The 26,487-nt window shown below is 38.1% G+C and overlaps 1 protein-coding gene across 1 annotated transcript in view; it reads left to right on the forward strand.

Moving 5' to 3' along the window:
• The window catches only part of TAFA4 (TAFA chemokine like family member 4), a 269,005-nt gene that overhangs the window by 224,564 nt on the left and 17,954 nt on the right, over nt 1-26,487 (forward strand). Inside the window, exon 5 of the mRNA XM_056108019.1 lies at nt 25,342-25,466. Within this exon, the coding sequence (XP_055963994.1) occupies nt 25,342-25,466 (125 nt within the window). The remainder of the gene's footprint in view (nt 1-25,341; nt 25,467-26,487) is intronic.

The following is a 26,487-nucleotide window of genomic DNA, read 5'->3' on the forward strand; positions in this document are numbered from 1 at the left end:
AAGATGCCACTCTGTCTAACGTTCATTGATTTAAAGAAGGCCTTTGATTCTGTTGAGATGGAAGCGGTCATTGAAGCCTTAGGCAATCAGGGCATTCAAGCTCAATACATCAAGATCCTCCATGAGCTGTATTGCGGATTCACTACCAGGATCTCACCATTCTACAAGGAAGTAATCATTGTTGTCAAGAGAGGGGTTCGGCAGGGTAATACCATTTCACCGAAACTCTTCAGTGCCACCCTCGAGAACATCATGTGACGACTGGAATGGGAAGGAATAGGTGTGAAGATAGATGGTTGGCAACTACACCACCTCCGCTTTGCTGATGGCATTGTTTTAATAACAGCAAACATCAGCCAAGCGGCGCAAATGCTGGCCGACTTTGACCGTGAGTGTGGAAAGGTAGGACTACAGCTGAATCTTACGAAGACAATGTTTATGAGAAACAGCCTCGTTCCTGACACCCCATTCACTCTCAACAGAACGACCATCTCCAAATGCAACAGCTATGTGTACCTAGGTTGAGAAGTCAACATGACAAATGACCTGGCACCTGAGCTGCGCAGGAGGAAGAGAGCGGCTTGGAACGCCTTCAAGAGAGTCGAAGAAATAGCTAAGAGGACTAAGAACCTCTGGCTCCGGGCACATCTCTTTGATTCCACTGTTCTTCCTGCATTAACATGTGCCTCAGAGACCTGGGCCCTAAGGCAAACAGGATGAGAACGCTATTCGGGTCTCCCAAAGAGGAATTGAAAGAGCTATGCTTGGAATATCACGTTTCACTCAAATGAGAGAAAGAATCCAGAGTTCTGACGTCCGTCAACAATCAAGAATCAAGGATGCTGTCTCGTTTGCCAGGGTGTCAAAAATCAGATGGGCTTGTCACGTAATGAGATTTAAAGACGACCGCTGGACTAGAGCTGTTACTGACAGGATTCCAGGGATGTCAAAAGACCGTGTGGCTGCCCACCTACCACATGGTCAGACTTCTTCATCAGGATCATGAACGATCGGTTTGAGACTCTTCGTATTCCTAGAGTGAACACACGCCATTGGGCTACACTAGTACGCAACAGGGACAAATGGAGACGTGACTGGCGCCTGCTCGAGCAAATCGATGATTAACAGAAAGTCAAGTGATCAAGTGATCAAGTGACCAATAACTACACTAATACAACGTCTTCTCTATTAGTACCCTATAATGATAGTAAAATAGTGATATTTCTGTACAAAAATATATTAATATACATGTAGAAGTAATATATGATGAGAAGAACTTTATGTTTCTTTTTTTTTGGCCTTTCATATTTAATGTTTTTTTTTATTATTTTAAAAAAAATTTTTTTTATTAGTGAAATACCATGAGGTACAGTTGTAGATTTACAATTTTTTGTGCTTGGGTTTCGATTATACAATGATCAGATACCCATCCCTCCACCAGTGCCCATTTTCCACCACCATGGATAATATCCCCCCCACCCCCATCCCCCCATCCCCCCCTGCCTCTGTGGCAGGGCAATCCCCTGTGTTCTCTCTCTCCTTTTGGGTGTTGTGGTCTGCAAAAGAGGAGAACTTTATGTTTCTTTAAGAAATTTAAGTTTCTATACTCCTTGTTAGGACAGTTTAGTATGTTTGTTTTCTCCATTAGTTCATTAAACTCATACCCGTTCTGTTTCCTTACTTTCTGTCAGTCAGTTCATTTCTTTATTCCACTGTTACCTCCAAGGCATAGGGGCCAACATGAAATCTTGCCTGCCTAAGTCCTCTTACTCTTCCATTCTGTACCTAATAGCCAGAATGATGCTGCTACATAAAACAGAACTATCTACTCCTAACACCATACTTTAATGGTTTAAAATAAGTCTAGATTTGTTTCATGGTTTATGTTGTTCTGTATATTCTGACTCTGTCTCACTTTTTTCTCTGTACTAATGAACCTCACTCTAAAGGACATGCCTTCTATTCTTATCAACCTATGCACCTTACTCATCTGTGTGTATATGTGTGTGTTTATTGTTTGTTTTGGGGTCACACCAGCAATTCTTAGGAGTTACTCCTGGCTCTTCACTCAAGAATCACTCTTGGCAGTGCCCAGGGGACCATCTGGGATACTGAAGATTAAACTCAGGTTGAGCACATGCAAGGCAAATACCTTTCTGTTGTATTATTGCTCCAGCTCTGCTGCTAGCGTACTAGTGTTAAATTACCTCCACCATTGTTCCTAGTTTCCCTCCCATACCCCCACCTGCCCCAATGTCTGTTACTCTCTTTATCTTTGTTCTTACTTTACTTAACATAGTATCCTTCAGTTCTATCAAGTTGCAGAAAATCACATAATTTTATCCTTCCTTGCAGCTACATAATGTTCCATTGTGTCTATATATTCTATGTGTGTATATGTATATGTGTATATATGTGTATATACATAATATATACACATGTATACATATATGCATATGCCTACATGTATATACATATATATAAAATCACAACTTCAGTCATACTCATTATCCACTCTGTTATTGGATACCTCTGTTGATTCCATATTCTAACCTTTGTATGAATAATGGTGTGTATGTGTACTTTTGAATGAATGTTTTTGTGTCCTGGGAGTAGATACCAAGTAGCAGAGTTGCTGGGTCATATGGCGTTGCTATTCTTACTCTTCTGAGAAATCCCCATACTGTCCCATAACATTGAACCAGCCCATCAGCAGTAGATTAGAATTCCTTTCTCTCCACATCTCTGCCAATACAGATTTCCAGTTTATTTGCCACATCTGATTTGAATTTCCTAATTGGTGATGAGCACATTTTTGGGGTACCTGTTAACCTTTTATTTCTCTTTTTCAGAGAAATGGATAGATAGATAGATAGATAGATAGATAGATAGATAGAGATAGAGAGAGAGAGAGCATATTGCCCGCAAGGACAAAGCCTGGCAAGCTGCCCGTGATGTATTTGATATGCCCAAAACAGTAACAAGTCTCACGATGGAGATGTTACTGGGTCCGCTCGAGCAAATTGATGAACAATGGGAGGACCGTGACCGCGACCGATATAGTATATTAAACCTTTATCTGATATGTTGAGTACAAATATGTTCTCCCATTCAGTTGGATATCTTTTACTTTTTTAGCCCATTTCTCTTTTGTCATGCAGTCCTACTTGCTTATTTTTGTTTCTGTTGCCTTTGTCAATGGAATTATATCACTGAAAACATCACTGAGGTCCAGGTGTTGAAGGAGTCTGTTGCTGTTTTCTTCAGGTGCTTTATGGATTCTTTAGAGCAGTGTTTCTCATTCGGAGGCCTCCAGGTTAAAAATAAAAGGGGCCACAGTTAAAAATCATGTAAAAAGGGAGAAACAAAATGAGACTAGGGGACAACCTGTAAGATATGGGAGCCACAGGAAGGAAACAAGTTTGGAAGGGAGTCATGATTGGGAAAAGGTTGAGAAATATTGGTTTGTGGAAGGTCAGGACCTTTATGGGAGGTTAGCTAACCAGCAATACTTAGGCAATTGCTAAGTGACTGATTTAAAAGTTGGTTTGATAACACTGGATCTAGAAAAAACAATACACACTATTTTGAATTCTTTTTTTTAAATAGTAAAGATTACTATTAGCATCAGAAATGGTAGTACCTTACATTAAACTGATTTGAAGATTCTTTTAGCCACCACTCTATATATTTGTGTATATTATTATAATTATATAATAAATTATTCATGCAGCCGACTTGGCCGACCCAGGTTCGATTCCTCTGCCCCTCTCAGAGAGCCCGGCATGCTACTGAGAGTATCTCATCGGCACGGCAAAGCCTGGAAAGCTACCCATGACGTATTTGATATGCCAAACACAGTAACAACAAGACTCACAATGGAGACGTTATTGGGCCCACTGGAGCAAATTGATGAACAATGGGAGGACAGTGCTACAGTGCTATAATAATGTAAATTTCATTATTATTGTATTTTATACATTACAATAGCCATTAACACATTGGATATTTCATTTTAGGGGGGAGGTACTCCTTTAGCACCCAAAGCTTACTCCTGGATCTGTGCTCAGGGCTCAGTTCTGGCAGTGCTTGGGGAACTCCATGTGTTGGTGAGGATTGAAACTAGGTCAGCCCACATGCTGAGCCACAAAACATACCTCCATAAAATTAAGAAGATAGTGATTGTATCAACAATCTTCTCAGACCACAATGTGCTAAAATTAGAAGTAAATCACACACAAACAGAAAACTAAATCAACACTTGGAAATTAAACAGCTCACTATTGGACAATGAGTGGCATAGAAAGGAAATCAAAGTAGAAATCAAAGATTCCTGGAAATGAACAAAAATGAGGACACGAGTTACCAAAACTTATGGGACATGACACAATCCGTGTTAAGAGGCAAGTTTATAGCTCTACAAGCATTCCTGAGGAAGGAAGAGCGGAGCTGACATAAGTAACCTAACCTCACAGCTTAAGGGCTTGGAGAATCACCAACAAAAGTAGCCCAATCCGAACAGGAAGAAGGAAATAATAAAACTCAGAGCAGAAATTAATGAGATGGAAACCCAAAAAACAATCTGAAAAATCAATGAAACTAAGAGCTGGTTCTTCAAGAAAATAAACAAGATCGATAAGCCTCAAGCAAGATTCACAAAGAAAGGGAAAGATTCACAAAGAGAGAAAGCCCTAATAAACCGAATCAGAAATGAAAAGGGGGACATTAGAACAGAAACTACAGAAATTCAAAGAATCCTCAGAGAGTACTTTGAGAAGCTTTATGCCACGAAACACAAAAACCTTAAGGAAATGGAGAAATTCCTAGATTCCTATAGCCTTCCAAGGCTGAACCAAGAAGACCTGGAATACCTGAACAGACCTATCAGGATCAAGGAAATTGAAATGGTAATAAAAAATTTCCCCAAGCACAAAAGTCCTAGCCCAGATGGATTCACTAGTGAATTCTTCCAAATCTTTAAAAAGGACTTACTCCCAATCCTCTTTAAGCTTTTCCACGAAATTTAAGTATCAGAAACACTTCTGAACAGTTTCTATGAAGCAAATATCTCCCTGATACCAAAAGCAGACAGAAATACCACAAAGAAAGAGAATTATAGGCCAATATCCCTGATGAAAACAGATGAAAATATCCTCAACAAACTATTAGCAAATAGAATCCAATGACTCATCAAAAAGATCATACACCATGATCAAGTAGGATTCATTCCAGGATGCAAGGGTGGTTTAATATTTGGAAATCCATCAACATAATCCATCATATAAACAAAAGAAAGGATAAAAACCATATGATCATATCAATAGACTCAGAGAAAGCATTTGACAAGATCCAACACCTGTTTATGATGAAAACTCTCAGCAAAATAGGCATCAAAGGAACTTTCCTCATTATAGTCAAAGCCATACACCACAAGCCCATGGCAAGTATCATTCTTAATGGGGGAAAACTAAAAGTCTTCCTCCTAAGATCAGGCACAAGAAAAAAGTTGCCCACTTTCACCACTCCTATTCAATATAGTACTGGAATTCCTGGGCATTGCAGTTAGGCAAGAGAAAGGTATCAAGGGCATACTGATAGGAAAGGAAGAAGAGGTCAAGCTATCACTATTTTCAGAAAAGATGATACTATACTTAGAAAACCCTAAAGACTCTTCAGAAAAGCTCCTAGAAACAATAGGTTGATTAATAAAGTTGCAGGCTAGAAAGTCAACACCCCAAATTCCATGGCCTTCTTATATATAAATAATGAAAGAGAAGAAATAGACATTTAAAAAAATCTCGAAAAAGAAAAAAAATAAAATAAAAAAATAAAAAATCAATCTTGTTCACAATAGTACCTCAAAAATCAAGTGCCTCGGAATCAGCTTAACCAAAGAGGTGAAGGACCTATACAAGGAAAATTACAAAACACTACTTAAAGAAATAAAAGTGAACACTAGGTAATGGAGATACATCCCCTGCTCATTGATAGGGAGGATTAACATTATCAAAATGGCAATACTGCCCAAAGCAGTATACAAATTCAGTGTGGTCCCTATCAGAATACCCATGACATTTTTCAAAGAAATAGACAAAACACTCCTGAAATTCATATGGAACAATAAACCCCCATGAATAGCTAAAGCAATCCTTGGGAAAAAGAAGATGGGTGGCATCACCCTTCCCAACTTCAAACTGCACTACAAAGCAGTAATAATTAAGACAGCATGGTACTGGTCTAGAAACAGACCTGCAGACCAATGGAACAGAGTTGAATATTCTGTTACTGACCCCCACATATATGACCACTTAATCTTTGGCAAAGGAACAAGAAATGTGAAGTGGAACAAGGAAAGCCTCTTCAACAAGTGATGCTGGGAAAACTGGATTGCTACCTGCAAAAAAATGAACTCTGACCTCTGTCTAATGGCAGGCACAAAAGTCAGATCCAAGTGGATTAAAGACCTCAGTATCAGACATGAATCCATAAAGTACATAGAGGAAAATGTAGGTAGAACTCTCCATGACATTGAAGCTAAAATCATCTTTAAGGATGAAACAGCACTGATCATGCAAGTGGAAGCAAACATAAACAAAAGGGGCTACATCAAACTAAGAAACTTCTGCATTTCAAAAGAAACAGTGACCAAAATACAGAAATAGCCCACAGAATGGGAAAGAATATTTACCCAATATCAATCTGATAAGGGATTAATATCCAGGATATACAAAACTCTAGTAGAATTGTAGCACTGTAGTACTGTAGCACTGTCCTCCCATTGTTCATCATTTTGCTCAAGTGGCCACCAGTATATAATGTCTCACAAAAAATTGTGAGACTTGTTGTTACTGTTTTTGAGTTCAGTATGCCAAAAACAGTAGAATTGTACAAGAAAAAAAAAACTCCAAGCCCATCAAAGAATAGGGAGAAGAAATGAACAAAGTTTCCTCAAAAAAGAAATACAAATAATGAAAAGGCACATGAAAAAATGCTCCACATCACTAGCCATCAGGGAGATTCAAATCAAAACAACAATGAGATATCATCTCACACCACAGAGACTGGCACACATTCCAAAGAACAAAAGCAACCAGTGCTAGCGTGGATATGGGGGAAAAGGAATGCTCTTTCATTGTTGGTGGGAATGGCCCCTGGTCCAGCCCTTTCTGGAAAACAATATGAACAGTCCTTCAAAAAACTAGAAATTGAGCTTCCATATGACCCTGCAATACCACTTCTGGGACTATATCCTGAGGATGCAAAAAAGCACAGTAGAAATGACATCTGTACCTATATGTTCATTGCAGCACTGTTCACAATAGCCAAAATCTGGAAACAACCCAAGTGCTCTAGAACAGATGACTGGTTAAAGAAACATTGGTACATCTACACAATGAAATACTAGGAAACTATTAGGAGAGATGAAGTCATGAAATTTGCTTATAAATGGATAGACATGGAGAGTATCATGCTAAGTGAAGTGAGTCAGAAAGAGAGGGACAGACATAGAAGGACTGCACTCATTTGTGGAGTATAAAACAACATAGCATAAGGCTGACTCCTAAGGATAGTAGATACACGGGACAGGAAGATTGCTCCATAGCTGGAAGCCTGCCTCATGAGCAAAGGGGAGAAGGCAGCTGGAATAGAGAAGGGATCACTAAGAAAATGATGGCTTGAGGAACAGGTCGAGATGGGAGATGTGTGCTGAAAGTAGATAAAGGACCGAAAATGATAACCTCTTAGTGTCTGTATTGCAAATCATAATGCCCAAAATTAGAGAGAGAGTATGGGGAATATTGTCTGTCATGGAGGCAGGGGGAGGGTGGGAAAGGAGGGGTAGAGGGGGCCTACCGGGGATATTGGTAGTGGGGAATGTGCACTGGTGGAGAGACGGGTGTTTGATCATTGTGTGATTGTAACCCAAACATGAAAGCTTGTAACTCACGGTGATTCAGTAAAATTAAAAAAAAAAAAAGGAAGAAAGAAACTGGGTCAGTTGCCTGCAAGTCAGATGCCTTATCCATTGTACTATTTCTGTGGTCCCAACATTGAATATTTCTTGAACTACCCACCTAGTTTGATTGTCCCTATCAAAATCAGGTTTTCGGAGTTTTTGTATTAGTACATAATTATCTTTTTTTAAAAAAGCTCTTTAGCATTCCATTCTATAGATAGGCCAATATTTATTACCTACTTATTTATTTTCAGAAATATTAAGCAACTTTTAAAGAATTATTTTTAACAAATTTTATTCATAAACCACTGATTTGCATTTTTATAAAATCCTGGACTACACTGTCACACCTCTCTGTGTATGTTTATCTCAGATATCCGGTGCTGTTCATGCTATCCAAACGTCCCCCATCCATTTCCCTATTCCTCCGGACCCTTTGTCTTCTTCCTCTCTGCTTTGGTTACTTATAGTTCACACATGAGTGAATCATCTGGCGACTGTCATTCACCTTTTGACTTATTTGAATTAATTGAATCATGTTAACTTCTGTTCGTGTTGTCTTGAAAAGCACAACATATTGTAATAACCTGATAGGATTCTATTGCATACATATATAGTGGCTTCTTCCAATAATTTATCAGTAAACATAGAGGTTTATTCCTTGTTTGACTTTTGTTTTGAGACCAGGATAATAACCCTGAGTAGGTCACTTGCCCTACATTTGGCTGGTCTGAGCATGATCCCTGATACCACATATGCTCTCTAGAGCCCCACTGGGAGTGATCCACAACCACAGTAAATAAACAACTGTTCTGTTTTGGGCCACACTCAGTGGAGATCAGGACTTGTAGTGCTGGTCTTGTTGTGTGTGGTGTTGGGGATCCAATGGGGGGGATGGTGACTGAGTACATGGCAAGTGTTTAACCTTTGTACTGTCTTCAGATCCCAATTCCCTGTTTTGATTTTTGTGAATAATGGCATTATAAATGTATAGTGCATATCTTTTGAATTTCTGTTTCCATATGATTCAAATAAGGTTCTATGAGTGATATTTACAGATCATATGGAATTTACATTTCAGTTTGCTGAAGAATCTTCTCACTATTTTCCATAGAGACGATGCCAATTAACATTCCCATCAAAATGTAGCAGAGTTCTTTTTCTCTGCATGCTTGCCAACATTTGTTGTCTCCTTTCTTTTGATATAGACCATTTCCACTTGTCTGAGGTGATATATCACTGTGGTTTAAATTTGCATTTCCTTAATAAGTGAGTTGGAACATTTTTCCCACATGCCTGTGGATACTCTATGTGTCTTGGGGACGCTTTTTTGTTTTTCAGATGTTTTCCCTATTTTTGGTGGTTTGTTTATTTTCTTGTTGAATTTTATGAATTTTTTCAGTTTATTATTATATAGTTTAAGCAAGATAGTTATGGTAGTGTTAACATTTTCGGCATTGGTATACACAATTATTGTACTTTACTACCACCAAAGTGTCCAAGACTCTTCAACCGTTCTTTGAAAAAAATTGTTTTTATTGAATAACCATGAGATGCACAGTTACAAAGCTGTTCATGGTAGAGTTTCAGTCATACAATGTTCCAATGCTCATCCCTCCACCAGTGTGCATTTTCCATCACCAATGTCCCCAGTTTCCCTTCTGCCACCACCCCCACCAGCCTATCCCTATGGCAGGGACCTCTCTCTCTCTCTCTTTCTCTCTCTCTGGATGTTATGGTTTGCCGTACAGTCTACCACTGTTCTTATGTTACTTCCTGTCCACCTCTTCACTCCCTCCTACCTACTTTCCCCACTTCTTGGTAGTCTTAAATTTCTAAGCCAAGACTAAGAGTTTGTCATTATTGAATACTGTTTGTTTCCTTGTTTTGTTTCCCTAGATGTCACAAATGAGTGTGATCTGTATTCTTTATTTTAGATGCCAACTTCTTGTTATTTTACATACCAACTTCTTGAGTGTATGATGGGCATATATATTCGCCCAATTAATATGGTGACTTAATTTTTTTTCAGTTCAAGGTACTGAAATCAATGCTCTATGTTTTATGCATGTGAAATTTACTATGTCCTACATAGCCTTTTTTCCTGTTGATATTGACTTGTCATCATTTGATGATACTGATTCCATCTTTCGCTCTTTCCATTTTATCTACTATTCTTTTTTCATGTCCCTGTTATTTTTTTCCAGCTACTCTTATTTTTTTATTACTTTGCTTATCTTTTTGTATTCTTTTGTTCCTTCTTTTCCTGTAAGAGATTTCATTTTAACATTTTTTTATGGTTCAGTTTCTGTGATAGTAAAATTCATTTGCTCTTTTGTTGTTGTTCTGACAAAGCCTTTATTTATCTTTTATATTTGATTGACAATGTTGCAGGATAGAATATTACTGACTGAGTGTATATTTGTCTTTTATATCTTTTATAATTGTGACTATGTCATTCAACTCTCTCTGAATCTGTAGAGTTTCTGCTGAGAAATCTGATAGTTACTTGGCTAGTATGCAGTAGGTAATTTTCTTTAGCATGTTTTAACATTTTTCTTTATTGTTGGTTTTTGACAACAATGATGTATCTGTTTATACATTAATACATATAGTTCTATCAGCTTTATGAGTTTCAAGGTTTAGTTCTTTTCTTAGATTTGGGAAATTCTTAGCTATTACTATATTTTAAAATGTCTCTACCCCTGCCATTATGATTTTATTCCATTGTCTAGTGTAATGGAGACTGATTATCTTGATGTGCTACTTAATATTTTCCCCCAAATTTACTTCTCTTCTCGCTGAGACATTATTGGAAATTTGCCTTCAGTTTTACTTATTCTTTCCTCTATAAAATTGAATCTGTTTCTTATATTTTCATGGAGGTTTCTATTTTATTTTTTGTTTTTCATATCCAGCATCTCAATTTGTAATGTTTTATAGTTTTAATCTCTATTTTGAAGAGCTTCCTGTGTTCCTAAGTTTCCTTTCTAATTCCATTATTGTTATTGTATAGTCATGCACTATCATTGTTATCTCATTGATTTTTTTTAATAATAATTACTCTAAATTCATTGTCTTTTGGACTCCTCATTTCTGTATTAGGATTTATTTCTGAAGAAAATTTTTATTCATCCTTTGCCAGATTTAAACTTTTATGGCAGCTGCTTAGGATTTCTGATATGAGGTATTATTGCTTTTGACTTGAAGACCTGTTTTGTTTTATAGTATCACAAGTGTGGGCTGGAGCAATAGGACAGTGGTAGGGCGTTTGCCTTGCATGTGGCCGGCCTGGCCCATCCGAGTTCAATTCCTCTGGCCCTCTCGGAGAGCCCGGCAAGCTACCAAGAGTATCTCGCCTGCACGGCAAAGCCTGGCAAGCTCCCCGTGACTTATTCGATATGCCAAACACAGTAACAGCAAGTCTCACAATGGAGACGTTACTGGGCCTGCTCAAGCAAAATTGATGAAAAACGGGAGGACAGTGCTATCACAAGTGTGTATGGGAGAAGTGTCTAATCTTTTTGCAGTCATTGCCCTGTATCTACCTGAAATCTATCATCATTCTCTTTCATTACAATCAAACCTGTTTTCTGAACACCATGACTGTGTTCCAGATCCTTCCAGTAGGCCTCTCTGTAGGTACCTATTATGTCCTAGAGATTATTCTGGAGACAAACATACTTGGACTTCCAATGAAGGGGGGAGTTTGTCATAGCCTTCTGATCTTTTCCAGTTCTTCTGCTAGGATGAGCAGTTTGCGAGTTATATAGTCCAGAACTGTTAATTGTGAATGACTTAGAACCATGGGGCGCAGTGGGGAGCTCTGCCTGTCTTCGTGCAGTTTCTTTAGATTTTGTCAACCACAGATTTCTGCCTAGATTGTTGTATGTTCTCAAAATCTAAACCCTACCCTGCTTGGTCCCCAGCCCTTACAGTTTCATCTTCCTCTCTGCAGGGTTGAACTCTAGTGACTGTGATTAATGTTTTAGACCTGAGGGTGTAGGGTGAGGAGAACAACACCTTTCTTGCTAGGGCAGCCAAGATTCCTGGGATTCCTAGGCTAAGCATTCAGGTGTCCAATTTGTTTCATCTCTCCCTAATGGGGAAACTCACTGGGGTCCTGGAAAAATATGTGGCATTTATGTCCAGAGGCTGCCTCTACTTGATCTATGATTTATCACATTGCAGTTGGCTTGGCTAAGCAGTAGCCAAAGCTTAGATTTCACTCTCCCTTTTCTGTTAACACCAGGGCTTTTGGCCACCCACCGTCTGAAACGCAGGTTCTTGGGCTTATCAGACCTTTCCTGGTGATAAATTGATGTCAGTTGTATTAGATATATAGCTGGTTTTTGGCTGTTTTCTTAAGCGAGTTTTTTTTTCTCGATGTGGACTATTCTTCCTTGTCTTATAGCCATGCCAAGTTTGAGTCACTCTGTTATAAAGAAACATGTTAGCTATCTCTGTGATAAAGCAAATAGACTCACAGGCTAGATAAATGATTTCTCTTTGAATTTCAGGATCAGTAATTGCTGTTATTTTGCATCAGAGCAGTCAATACAGTGGAAGTTTCTGTGACGATGCAAGTGTACTTTATATACGTATATGTGACAATACATGTCGTGGCCAGTACAACTGGTAGCCACTAACTGCATTTGTAGTTGAGCATTTGAAATTAGAATTAGTTTACACTAAATATTTGAAACGTAAACACTTATGAGTTTAAATTTAACTGAGAATTGTGACTAGAAGCTTCTCTACTGGACAGTGCAGAATAAGCCTTGTATAACTATGTAATACTAATACTAAGATAACATTTGTAGTTAGGTACTACCAAACACTGAAAGATGGTATAGACATTGCAGCTTCATATTTGTGTCTCCAGCACCTAGCAATGCTTGGTGTACAGTCAGTGTTCAATAGAAGTAAAATGAATTGGAACACAATAGTAAGTGCAGGGAGTTATGGTTTAGGCTGCTGTTATATTTATGCTTATTTTCAAATTCTTTATAATATGTTTCCGTAGTGCACTGGGGGCTTTACCTGCTTAATCTTTATCTCAAAATAATTATGCAGTATCATGCTGCTAATTGGCATGTGAAAAGACCTAGTCTCTGCTGATATGTTTCTCTTATCTTATTTGTAAATAAGAATAGAGAGGATCAAAATATAAAATGCACTTAAATTTACATTTAAATTAAAACAAAGACAACGATAAAAAGGAATTGGAGTGGGGCACCAATTAATGATGGCATAAAAATTCAAATATCCTTGTGCATTTTTGTTAATCTATACCACAGATACTTATCTCACATTTCAGTTGCCTTTCCATAAAATAATAGCTTTTGTTAGTTAAACAGATAGAAAAATGAGCTATATTCTCCTCATCAAGATTTGTTATAATTAGTTTACAACTCTCCTTCCCCAATCCCCATCCCTGTGCTGCATTTGTGGAATATATCCTTAAGACACATTTAGGATTTGGAAGAATTATTATTTGATGAAACGTTGGCCTTTCCACAACTTGTTTTTTTTCCAAGCTGGTAAGGGGTCTTCCCCTTGAACCTTCTATTGTTCTGTAGGCATCTGCAACATTGTTTTGCGGTAGGAATTGTCTTCTATACATTTATTAAAATACAGCTCTAGAAAGATAATGCTGAATAGTTTTGTGATATAATGTTCAGATAAATGTTTTATGCTAAACATCAGATAAATGTTTAGCACTATGAAACTTTATTTTATTCAAGTGAACACTTTCTAAAGAATTTTAGGTTAAAAATGGTAAAAGCTTAGGAATGGGAGGCAATTACTTTTAAAAGTTTCCCCACCCCACCATTTTCTTTTGAAGAAATGCCTAAATTTCTTTGACTTTCCGGGGAGCTCTGCAAGGTGGGGTGGGGGGCAGCATGGCGCGTCCACCCACTCCCGGAGATGCTGGCCACCGACCAGCATGGGGTGTCTGCATTACAGACCAACAGGCCAGGCTGGGACCCAGCCTTGTCAGTTCTGTCCCTGGGCTCTGTTGATTTATTTTTGGATTTTTTTTTTTTTGATTCCTCCACCCCTCTCGGAGAGCCCGGCAAGCTACCGAGAGTATCCCACCTGCAAGGCAGAGCCTGACAAGCTCCCTGTGGCATATTCAATATACCAAAAACAGTAACAACAAGTCTCACAATAGAGATGTTACCGGGCCCGCTCTAGCAAATTGATGAACAGTGGGAGGACAGTGCTACAGTGCTTTCTGGGATGTCAGAATTTGCTTAGTTAATACTTAAAATAACTTTCTTTCTTTCTTTCTTTCTTTCTTTCTTTCTTTCTTTCTTTCTTTCTTTCTTTCCTTCTTTCTTTCTTTCTTAAATTTTATTGAATCACTGTGAGATAGTTACAAGCTTTCTTGTTTGGGTTACAATCACACAATAATCACACACCCATCCATCCACCAGTAATTTTCGGCCTTCATGACTTTATGAATTTCATGATGAGAAATAGGGTCTCTTGAAGATATGTTTGAATAAGCTTTTCTTACCAAGTGTATTCTCTCTGCCACCTAAAAATGGAACAGTTTTGTAAGCTTTTCTCAGTGGCTATGGTGAGTGACATAGAAATGTGCTTTAAAATAAACACTTGGCAAGTTTGAAGGACATGCACCTTGCATGTGTTGATTCATTCATCAAAATTTAATTTAGCGCCTTTGTTTAGGGCATGTACTAGATTTTGGCATGGAGGGTGATAATTAGGCTCAGGCCCTGCTTTCATTGAGCTCACAATTTACTGGCAAAGAAGGACCCAGGGAAAGTGCCCCATGAGAAGCAACTGATCTGACCCCATTTTCAGGTAGGAGTGAGTAAGGAGCACAGCTGCATGAAGCGTCTGAGGAGGACCAAGGTGATCCTGGAAACTGGAAGTCATTCATAGCTCTTTCTGCTTGGAAACAGTGGAAGACAGAACTGGAAAACGAATCAGATGATTGCTATTCTAAGTTATAGCTCAAATCACATTTTAGGATTTATTTCTGCCTTCCAGGGAATTTGTATTTTAGGTGAGTAGATTCCACAGAGTATGCCACTAAGAAAGAGGTTGAAGCACTATGAACAAAAAAGCTTCCCCACCCTGCCTTTTTCTTTTGAAGAAATGCCTAAATTTCTTTGACTTTTCTGAGATGTCAGAATTTGTAAGCTTACAAAGTTCATGTAAAATGCTCCTCGGTTTTTGACAAGGAAAAATGTGATCCCAGAATATGGCAGATCACATTTTCAGCAATCATTTCATGGTGAGCCTAGGATATTCCTGTGCACGTGTGTTTATGGGTATGTGTGTATAGTGTGTGTATGTGTGTGCACACGCTTGTGTGTGTGAGTGTGTGTGTGTGTGTGTGAGAGAGAGAGAGAGAGAGAGCAAGAGCAAGAGAGAGAGAGATGTGGGGAGTATTGGGGAAAAGAGGTGAAGGTGGGAAAGAGGGGAGAGAGAAATAAGATGCAACTTTCAGCATTGCAGAGGCATTAAGGAAGATGACATGTGGAATATTAGTTGGTATTCCATTTTCCATGGATTCATACTATTACATTTTTCAAAACAAAATTTTGATAAGATGATCAGCTATCATGGCATCTTCCACAACAATAAATGAAGTAAATTTCTTATTTCAAGAATATAAACCATTCTAATCTGATCCAGTTGACAGCAGTACTTAGAGTACTTACATAACAGCAGTACTTAGAATACTCTGCTTTTTAAAAGAATCTTAATTGTTAACACTTTCTACACATTACACGCAATACTATTAAAATACTCCTACTATGTTGCTCCATCAGGGATGATTTTGCCACACTATGGGAAACACTACATGCTATGAGACACATTCCATTCTTCCTCCAGGGCAGAGGTTGCCCATATTACTTGGCAGTTCGATCCCAGGGATGTTGCTAAATCTTTCACAATGTATAGGATAGACTCCTGCAATAAAGACTTATCCTGCCCAAATTGTCAATCATGCTAAGGGCAAGAAACTCTGCTTTGGAGGGTTTTCTTCAAGTGCCACAGATATAGTGGCACAGATTATATTTTTCTGCTAAGAAGGTAAAGTTAGATTTTGAAAGATCAGTCTCTATGCATTCATCTACTGCCTCACTCAGTACTTTGTTTCATTTCTGGGAATACGGTATTGGATGAAATGCATAGAATGTGGGAGCAAATAAGATTCCTTTAAAAAATTATAGTGTTCTAGCTACTGCTGTTATGTGGATCAGGTTGGAATGGTTTATTTTCTTGAAATGGCAAGAAACATAAATTGGCAGGATTTTATATTTTCTTAAAACTTAATCAATGACTTAATTAAAAATGACTTAATGTTGCTGATTTACCATTGGTTTACAGTGATGTATAACTTTTAAATATTGTTTCACATGCATGTGTGAAAGCCAGCTGCCCGGTCTCTCCCCTTCCCCACAAATCCTCATGACATTCTTGTCATCAGAATGACCCTCTAGTGTTTTCTTCCCTCCCCCTATCTCCTCTCTTCCTCTAGTAACCATCACAGTTTTCATTTTGTAGTCTCAGAGTAATTTTTGTTCTGATTTGTTAGCTCACTTGGTTTGGATATTTATATTTCTGAAATGATAAAAATCATCAGATAATCTTCTTTCACTTTTTGACTTATTTTAGTTAGCATAATCAGATTTCATGTGTGTTGTCTCAAATGACAATATTTCATCTTTGTAAATAGTCTATTAGTATTTCATTGTGTACATATTACGTTTTTATCTAGCATTTGTCAATGGGCATTGACGTTCTTTTACTCTTTTAGCTATTGTGAATTATGTCGTATTGAGCATAAAGCCTTACATGTACTTTCAAAGTGGTGTTTTCATATTCCTTAAATAAGTACCTGGGAATTATGTTGCTGCATCATAGGGAATTTCAATTCATTTTACAAAGAATCTCTTTGTTTTCCCTAGAGGTTAGACTAATACATTCCCAACAGCAGTGTCTTGGGGTTTCTTCTTTTCTTACATTCTTGCCATCATTTTTTTAAAGTTTTTGGGTCACACCCAGCAATGCTGAGGACTTACTCCTGGCTCTGCACAAAGAAATTACTTCTGGTAGTGCTCAGAGAACCAAATGGGACCCCTGCAATCAATCCCAGTTGTGCATGTGCAAAGGCAAGTGCCTTACTTGCTATACTATCTCTCTAACTTCTGTTTTCAGAATTTTTAGAATATTTTTTCAGAGGTATGAAGTGATCCATGTATAGCTTTGATTTGCATTTTCCTAATAAGAGTAAGAAAAAGAGAATTTTTTTACATGCGTATGGGCCATCTCTATGTCTTTGGAGAAATATAAATAAGAATTTTTGAAGATCATGATGAGTGTCTTGAAGTAACAAACAACAAAATAGATAAAGATAAAATATATGTACAGTCTCAGAGCAGGACCAGAGAGGTCACTCCAGGGGCTTAGGTGTTTGCTTTGTGTGTGTCTGACACTGGTCCCATCCTGAGCTCTGCATATGGTCCTCTGAGTACTGCTGGAAGCAAGCCCTAAGAACAGCCAGGAATGGTCCCCTCACCCCTCAAAATCTTAGAGTAACTCAGCATCACATGTTCCCTAAGCACTGCCAGGAGAAACCCTCAAGCACAGCACCTGAAGTAACCCCTAAGCCTGTGGGCATACCCAAAAACAAAAAAGGAAAAAATAAATAGTAAATTTATTCATGGCTGTTTTCATTTTCTAGGCAACATATAAAGATGTCTTCATAATATTTCTGTCCATAATTTCAGTATAAAAACATGCTTCCCTTTTGAAAAAACTTTAAATACAATTCACTGTTTATCACTGTATCACTGTCATCCCGTTGTTCATCAATTCGCTCGAGCAGATGCCAGTAACATCTCCATTCGTCCCAGCCCTGAGATTATCAGCCTCTCCTTACTCGTCCTTCCCAACAGTGCCATATTGGAGGCTCTTTCAGGGTCAGGAGAATGAGACCTCATATTGTTACTGTTTTTGGCATATCTAATACGTCACGGGGAGCTTACCAGGCTCTGCAGTACGGGCAGGATATTCTTGGTAGCTTGCCAGTCTCTATATTAAATTGTATTTAATTTAAATACAATTAAAGTAAAAAAAATAAGAATTATCTTCTTCTTTTTTAACTTTTGTTTTTGGACCACACCTGGCAAGGTGTAAAATTTAAGCATGCTGAAGGTTGTATGTTCATGGGCTCTCTGGACAGCTTTGTCTCACCACCCGTGTTTGGTGCTCTTGAGCTGCTGTGTGTGGCCTGGATCCAGATGGTTGTTGGCCAAGGGCAGAGGAGGGAAGAAATGAGAGCGAGGCTGATTGGTCTTCCTTGAAGTTTATTCCAGTCCTCTCTTCATTCACTCCTGTCTCCTCTCTCCTCTCTCTCTAACTCCCTTATCTCTCCAGGCTGACACTGCCCCCAGTCAGGTAGCCAAATCAACATAAGAAAGCCCTTCCTGAGGGCCCACCAAGTTCAAAGGGAACATCACCTAGAATATTTCAAAGCCCTTCCTGACTGCCCAAGGGCAAAATACCCCCTAAGGTGTTTTTCTCTTTTCCTCAGTCCAATAGCTCTATCAACATCTCAATGCTAGTTATTTTTGTATGGACACAGTAAGAGATAACATTGAGGCTTGTAGGTCAGCTCTCCTGAGAACATCTTGCCTCAGACTCAGACTACAGCTCTCACCAGATTAATCGTTCCTAACCCTAGCAGGGTCCAAATCTAGTTATTACTTTTTGGATCATGACAGCATTTCTCCATGCCCAAGCTCTTAACTTACAGTTAAGCATTATGGAGCTTTGGCCAGGCCCATCTTGATGCCAGGGTAGCACATAGCTTACCAGGTCTGCCACATGCAAGGCAAGTACCCTACCTGCTATACTATGGCTCTGGCCCCAATAGATATTTTTGAGAAATATCTTACTGTTAATCATGGTAAGCGGGCTGGAGCAATAGCACAGCGGGTAGGGCGTTCGCCTTACAAGCGGCCAACATGGCCGACCCGAGTTCGATTCCTCCGCCCCTCTCGGAGAGCCCGGCAAGCTACCAAGAGTATTCAATATGCCAGACACAGTAACAACAAAGTCTCCAATGGAGATGTTACTGGGCCCGCTCGAGCAAAACGACGATCAACGGGAGGGTCTTTACCTTTACCTTAATCATGGTAAAGGTAAAGGTAAAGGCCCTCCCGATGTTCATCGATTTGCTCGAGCGGGCCCAGTAACGTCTCCATTGGAGATTTTGTTGTTACTGTGTTTGGCATATCGAATACGTCACGGGTAGCTTGCCAGGCTCTGCCGTGTGGGCGAGATACTCTCGGTAGCTTTTCGGGCTCTCCGAGAGGGGCGGAGGAATCGAACTCGGGGACTGTTAATCATATAAAGTTATTATTAATCTTATTTGAAAGTGGGCATATATAAATAGCTCTATAAATACATACTGTGTTGGAGAGATAGTTCTTTGAAACAAAAGATAGAAAAAATACTTTAAATCTATTTTATGCAACAGTATAGAAATATGCGATGGGAGTAATATAGCTAAGTAAGCAAAATCACTAATTGGTCATACTAAATTTCTGCCTACAAACATTATAGAAAGTACTAATCACAACCACCAAACTAAGGCTTCACTGATTTTCTTTCTTTCTTTTTAAATAAATGTATAAATTTATTAGCTATGCAACTTGAAGATAGGGCTGTTTTTTGTTTAAATAAGTTAGAACATGAGACTTTTTAAAGAATTTATTTTAAAAATAGAAATGACAAGACAGTTTCTCATTTAAAGTATATTATGCTTTTTGTAGTAGGAGAAAAATATGCTTGCTACAAACTCATTTTCCCATAGAGACAAAGCTCAGTTAAGTGGACAGATGTTCTAAGAGTTATTTTAATAGAATCCTGCTTTGGGGTCAAGCTTCTCATCTTAGGGTGGCTCAATATATACTCAGAACTGAAACTTCAGTCTGTCTAATCACCTTACACACTGGCAGGTCAAACCTTGCCTTAGCTGTGAGTTAGTTCCTGAGCCAATCTCTAGCTCAAAGGATTTGGAACTTTTTGCTACTGTGGTGGCTCTTATTATGCATTTCTATTTCCTGAAAAAATATTTATTATTATCTTTTATTTAAAGAACCTTACTGAGTAGATAAGGCTATCTACCTCTAAAGAACCTCATGCAACATATTCTGCAAGATATGAAGGTGATTCTTTCTCTGGAAAATAGAAATATTTGAAATTCCAGAGCAAGTTTCTATTTTAAGGAGCTTTTTGTGAATCCATCTTTTGAAAATATGCCCTCCCCCTACAATTAGACAAAACTGGCAGATAATTTTACAAGAGTACAATCACTTATGCTTTCTTGTATTTGTTTGATAAATTACACAAGAGACAAAGTAAATTTTTTATAATTATGGGAGGAGAGTGGCAGACACACAGACATACATGAATGCACAACACACGGAATGAGTGTGTGTGTGTGGGAGAGAGAGAGAGAAGTATCTGACATATGGGCAGGTTTCAGGAATGTTTTGAAAGTAACAGGAATCTACACAATTTTAAGATGAGATTGTTGTATTATTTGGGACTTAAAAGAATGTCTTTCTCAGGCCTGGCCCTAATGTGTCTATCTCACGATACGTGGCATTATTTGACAAAATAAATATCCATTTGATGCTGTTTATTTTCCAGTGTTGGTACTTTCTTATTTAAATAAGAAAGGGTGGGGTGTGACCAGCCGGAAACTGGAAATATTGATGGCAGGAAGAGCACGCTGGTGAAGGTGTTGGAACATTGTATTGTTGGAACTTGGTCATGAACAATTTTGTAACTGTATATCTTATGTGATTTAATTTAAAAAAATAGAAAAGAAAATTGTGTAGCCCATAAAGGGCAACTTATCTGTTAAAAAAAATTTCCTATTGACCTTGAGCACCTCAGTGGTAGTCACTTCCAGTTCTTCTGGTTCTCCTTCTTCTCTTAACCATCCGACAAGGCCTCTTGTGAATAGTCCAGGTAGAGCCATGCCTCTCCAAAGACCACATTAGTTCTCACTAAGGGGAAGAAAGTTTGTTCAATGAATAGTTTTAAAGATAGAAAAAGTATTTTATATTTATCTTTAACTCTGTGTAAATACATCTAAACTCTGTCAACATTCCATTTCTGCAGAAGGTATTTTTAAAGAAGAGCTGGGAACTCTATCTTATTTAACCATGTATCCTTTTGGGACTGACCCACAATATTCAGAAACACTTGACCGCTGCCTATCTTTGTCATTGCTTCATTCAAGGAGCGTTCCTAGGAAGCTGGCTGTCATGTAGGAGGGAGTGTGTATTTGCAGTATAGAGCATGGACTTCCTTGTGTTCGATCGCCCAGTTCAAATCCTGACTCCTGATTGTCTTCACACTGTGGTCAAGTTACATAATGCTTCAGTTTTCTTTTCTCTAGAAAATATAGGAACATAGTGTTTAACCTCAGGATTGCAGCAATATTAAGATAGAAATTATTTGTCAGAATCTCTTAGCACATATTAATCCAAACTGTTAAAAATTGTGGTGTAGTAGAAAGACTTCTAAGGGGACAAAAGTCTAGATTTTAATTCTTCTTTCACATTATTTTATGTTCTATTTTATATTTTAAGTTCTGGTTTTTGTTTGTTTTTTGTTTGTTTGTTTGTTTTTTGTTTTTTGTTTTTTAAGTCTTGAGAACTACCTGCCTCCCATTTCTGTGGGGACTGTCAAAAGAGGAATAGAAAGTAAAAGGTGGTGTGAAAACAACAAGAAACTACATGATTTTAAGATGAGATTGTTGTGTTATTTGGGATTTAAAAGAATGTCTTTCTCAGGCCTGACCTAATGTGCCTATCTCACGCTGCGTGGCATTATTTGACAAAATAAATATCCATTTGATGCTGTTTATTTTCCAGTGTTGATACTTTCTTACTTAAATGGTAAGTGGTTCTTTTAGATCACAAATCTGTTTTACTGCTTTTGTTTGAGTTAATCAGACAGTAGACGAATACTTGACTAGAATTAGGAATCAGTGCTGCAGGCAAAGAAGCCACACTGCCCTGCTCCTTCTGCTAATACTGAAACCATTCTGCATCATGCCACATTTCATTTGCCTGAAAGACAAGTTTTAAATGCACTGGTATGCTGTGCTGCTGACCTTTGTCACTGCTTCATACAAGGAGTATTCCTAGGAAAACTGGCTGCCATGTGAAAGGGAGTGTGTGTTGGCAGTATAGAGCATGGACTTCCTAGTATTAGCTTGCCTAGTCCAAATACTGATTCCTGATTGTCTTCAAACTGTGGTCAAGTTACTTAATGCTTCATTTTTCTTTTCTCTAGAAAATATAGGAACATAGTGTTTAACCTCAGAATTGCAGCAATATTGAAATTGGAAAATACTTCATGACAATCAGCAGGATACTTTGTCCTCAAGAAGGAGCTATTATCATTTATAGAGATTTTCTTGAAGTGGACTATTAGACTTCTCAGGCACTGATAGAATCAAATAAATTGAGGAATGTGTTCTATAAAACACATCCCCGTTTCAACAGGAAATACAGAACTAAACAATCTTTTTGCTCTCAACTATCCAAACCTTGGACCTTGGATCTCTGTCTCATCAACTTATTGGCTGGAGTCACTTTTTTTTTTTAAAAAAAAAGGTTTAAATTTTATTTTATGTTTTAAACATTTTATTGACTCACTGTGGGATAGAGCATTGCAAAGCCATTCATGATTGGAATTCAGTCATATAATATGATATTCCAAAACCCATCCCTCCACCAGTGTACATTTCCCAGCACCAGTGTCCTCAGGTTCCCTCCCATCACCCAATACCCCCTCCCCCTTGGAGTCACTTTTAAAATTGGTCACAATCCTGTTTGCCCTTTGAGTTTGTGGAACTTACCAGCCAGATGGATGGTGGGCACTTTTTATCTGCCCCAAACTGAAAACTAAGGTGCTATTTTTTTATTCTATGGGCTTCAAATGCAAAAATTTTCATCGGTGAACTGCTGTAGGACAGTTCAGGAGGAAAGAAAATCTGTAGGGGAGATTATTACTATAGAACGTAGTCATGTGAGGGAGTGCCTTTGCTCTTTATCTGGGATTTAGTAATTGTCTTCAGGTGATTTCTCACTGCTTTCTGGAATGTGTTAAAAATGGTTACCACTGTTAAATTTTACTGTTGGCCACCAAAAGAATTGATAGAACAATTTGCTATGTCTATCCACAATGATGACTTATAACTATAAGATGATGATGACTACAATACATATTTTTCCTCAAATTACTATGGGAATTATGACCAGACAACCTACTACAACTTGAAAATGTTAAATCAAAATGTTCTTAATAAATCTAAACTATGAAATGTCATAGCTAAGCTTTACTTACCATGAACATGCTCAGATTACTTACATGAAGCCTTTTTTTATTTTTATTTTTTTTTCTGGTTGAACTATTTTTATTATATGCCAAATCTATATCAATTTGCCCATCTTTTTATAAAAACATATATCAAACACATGTAACATATGGGTATGTATTTGTACACATGATTTTTGTATATGTAGATAATGAGTATGTGGATAGATTATCAAATATACATAGAAAGGTTTTACATTTTAGAATTAATTTACACAATTATAAACCTAGAAAGTGTTCATCTTATAGGGATCTTGGTCTTTTATCAGATATACTGAGATATTTGACATCCAGTACTGCCTGAGTTGAAGGTATGCAGCATAATTAGTTGGCATCCATGTGTTGTTAAATACATAAGTTAATACTCATCATCTCATATAGATAATACAAAGAAATGGTTCCTTGTATTGAGAAGCTTTACCTTAAAATGTAATTTCTAGCAATTTTCAAATACAACATATTACAGGACTAACTCTAATTACCATATACAGAAAGTTTTTATCTTGCAATTACAAGTTTTTATGTATAAACTCCTTTCACAGGGGGCCCCAATCTGTTAAAAATCATCAACATTTTGAATGAGGATGCCCACATGAAGCCTTTTTTTAAAACAGAAATTGAATCAGTGTGAGATACACAGTTACAAAGTTACTCATGATTGAGCTTCAATCATACACTTTTCCGACACCCCTTCCTTTACCAGTATACATTTCCTGCTACCAGTGAAGCCTGTTTTACAGTGGAGTTTCTAATAGCTTATGTAATCTATTTATTTATGTAGTTTACTGGAAATGAAAATAGAATGATTGTTTACCCTTGTAACTGAGTGATGAGCTGGTAGCTTTACCTGGGTGTTGATATCCAACACCACGAGAGAGTTTAGAATTGCGTATCTGTAGCACTGTAGCACTGTCCTCCCGTTGTTCACCAATTTGCTCGAGCGGGCCCAATAACGTCTCCATTGTGAGATTTGTTGTTAATGTGCTTGGCATATCAAATACGTCACGGGTAGCTTGCCAGGCTCTCTGAGAGGGGCAGAGGAATTGAACCTAGCCTGACTAGGTGGGCTGTGTGCTATCACCCTACCCGCTATGCTATTGCTCCAGCCCATAGAACTGCATTTCATTGACCTAAAAAAAAAAGGCCAAAGATCAAAATTTGTGGCGTGGTTTTTATACTGAATACATCTGTTTTCAAATGCATTATTATAAGGTGAAATCATTATATCATTGTAATTCACAGACTATAATAGTTAACGTTTTTTCTTTTGGGGGGCACACCTGACATATTAAGGAGAGGTTCTATTTTAACCCCCGTTGTGTTTAACCTCAGAATTGCAGCAATTCTGTGTGTATAATGGAGGCTGACAAGAATTTAGAAAATGAATCCAAGGCTGTGCTTTAAATGAATCTTAAAGTAGCACATTCATCTGAGATCTCACTCATGGTATTGCAATCAGCCAGTATCAAAGCAAAAAGTATTTTATGGTGTCTGTGGCTGATTTTTAATCCACTTATGATTAGATAATTACTCTTTTTCCCTATATTTCCCAGGCAATGGTCAGCAGTCATGGGGTCCACTCAGCAATTCTTGGCCAACTGGGCTTTTGGTTCAATGTAAGGGTTTAAGAATACAGAGCTTCTCTGATCCTGTGGTGCTGGGGATTACCTGAGTCACCCAGGTAACTGGGCTCTGGGCCTTCTATGGCTACACCCAGTGATACTGAAGATATTGTGGTTCTGGGGATAAAACTGAGGTCAGCTGCATTGAAGACCTCCACTTTAGCCCTTTATCTTTCTAGTCATTGGGAAGATACATTTTATTAGTAATCATGGAAGTCCATGCACCATCCACCAAGTCCTTCAACTGTATGAAGTTACATTTTGAGAAAGAAACACTGTGACAAATATTGTTTGATCTTTGTTTTCCAGCTTCCATTGTGATTCAGAAATGGTGGTGTCACATGAATCCTTGTCTGGAAGGAGAGGATTGTAAAGTGTTGCCAGATTACTCAGGTTGGTCCTGTAGCAGTGGCAATAAAGTCAAAACTACAAAGGCAAGTATAGCCAAAACACAGTGATGATTTACAACACTAGTGCATGACTGATAGTACCTTGCCAACAAGAGGACAGAATTATTTTTTCACTGAGAAGCCAGCTTGAATTGTGCCACCCATGGCTTTGGTCTTTTAGAAAAACTCTTTCAACATCATCCCTTAGGTCAGATTTTGTATAGCAGTGATTTGCTGAGTGAACTGGTAATTTTTGGCAGGGTGAGTAAATCTGTTTCAGCTCCTTCCTGAGCCTTATTTAAAGTGAAGATTTGAGGGCTGCAGACCAGCATATCAACACAGCATGGGAAGAATCTACACACAGATGACTTCCTGAGAGAGAAACTTCTACCGGTCAGGAGATCTAGTGGTTGAAACCACATTTCAGTTCACCGGTTAATAGTTTCCTTTCCGCTTGACTTGTCCAATTCTGTCTCTGGAGGGCATTGTTGTAGACCCAGTCTTAAACCAGTAATCAAACTTTTCCTCATTTCCCCATGTCTAACCTATTAATTTGTCAATGGAATTGTTACTCTCAAATCTCTCTATGCTTTTGTGCCACTTACGCCCCCCCCCACCCCTTTCCATGCCATTGTATTTTATCTGTCCCCATGTGAACTTCTGAGTTGCTATTTCACCTCTTCCTTTTCTCCCTTCAAGATGATTCTTGATATAATGACTAGCATCAGCCTATACAAAGAAATTATCCTAAGCTAGTCCACCCTCAATTTTCCAATGGCTTATTCACTGTTTCCTGAAATTTGGACCTCATAAATAACTCGACTATCCACTTTTTAAAAATTATTCTTAAATATCTGCTAGTCATTCTTACTGTGCTATCTTGGCAGTGCTAAAGAAATATACTAATTTCATTTCTAGTGAGCAGTTATTTTTTTAAGGGATCCTGACTAGATTCACATCTACTTTCCTCTTTACCTTCGAACATTTGCTGAGGCAACATTTTACATCTTTACTTGAATTGCAAGGGCTGGAGCGATAGCACAGCAGTAGGGCATTTGCCTTGCAT

Source organism: Sorex fumeus, unplaced genomic scaffold, assembly GCF_029834395.1.
Source record: "Sorex fumeus unplaced genomic scaffold, SorFum_2.1 ptg000191l, whole genome shotgun sequence".
NCBI lineage: Eukaryota > Metazoa > Chordata > Mammalia > Eulipotyphla > Soricidae > Sorex > Sorex fumeus.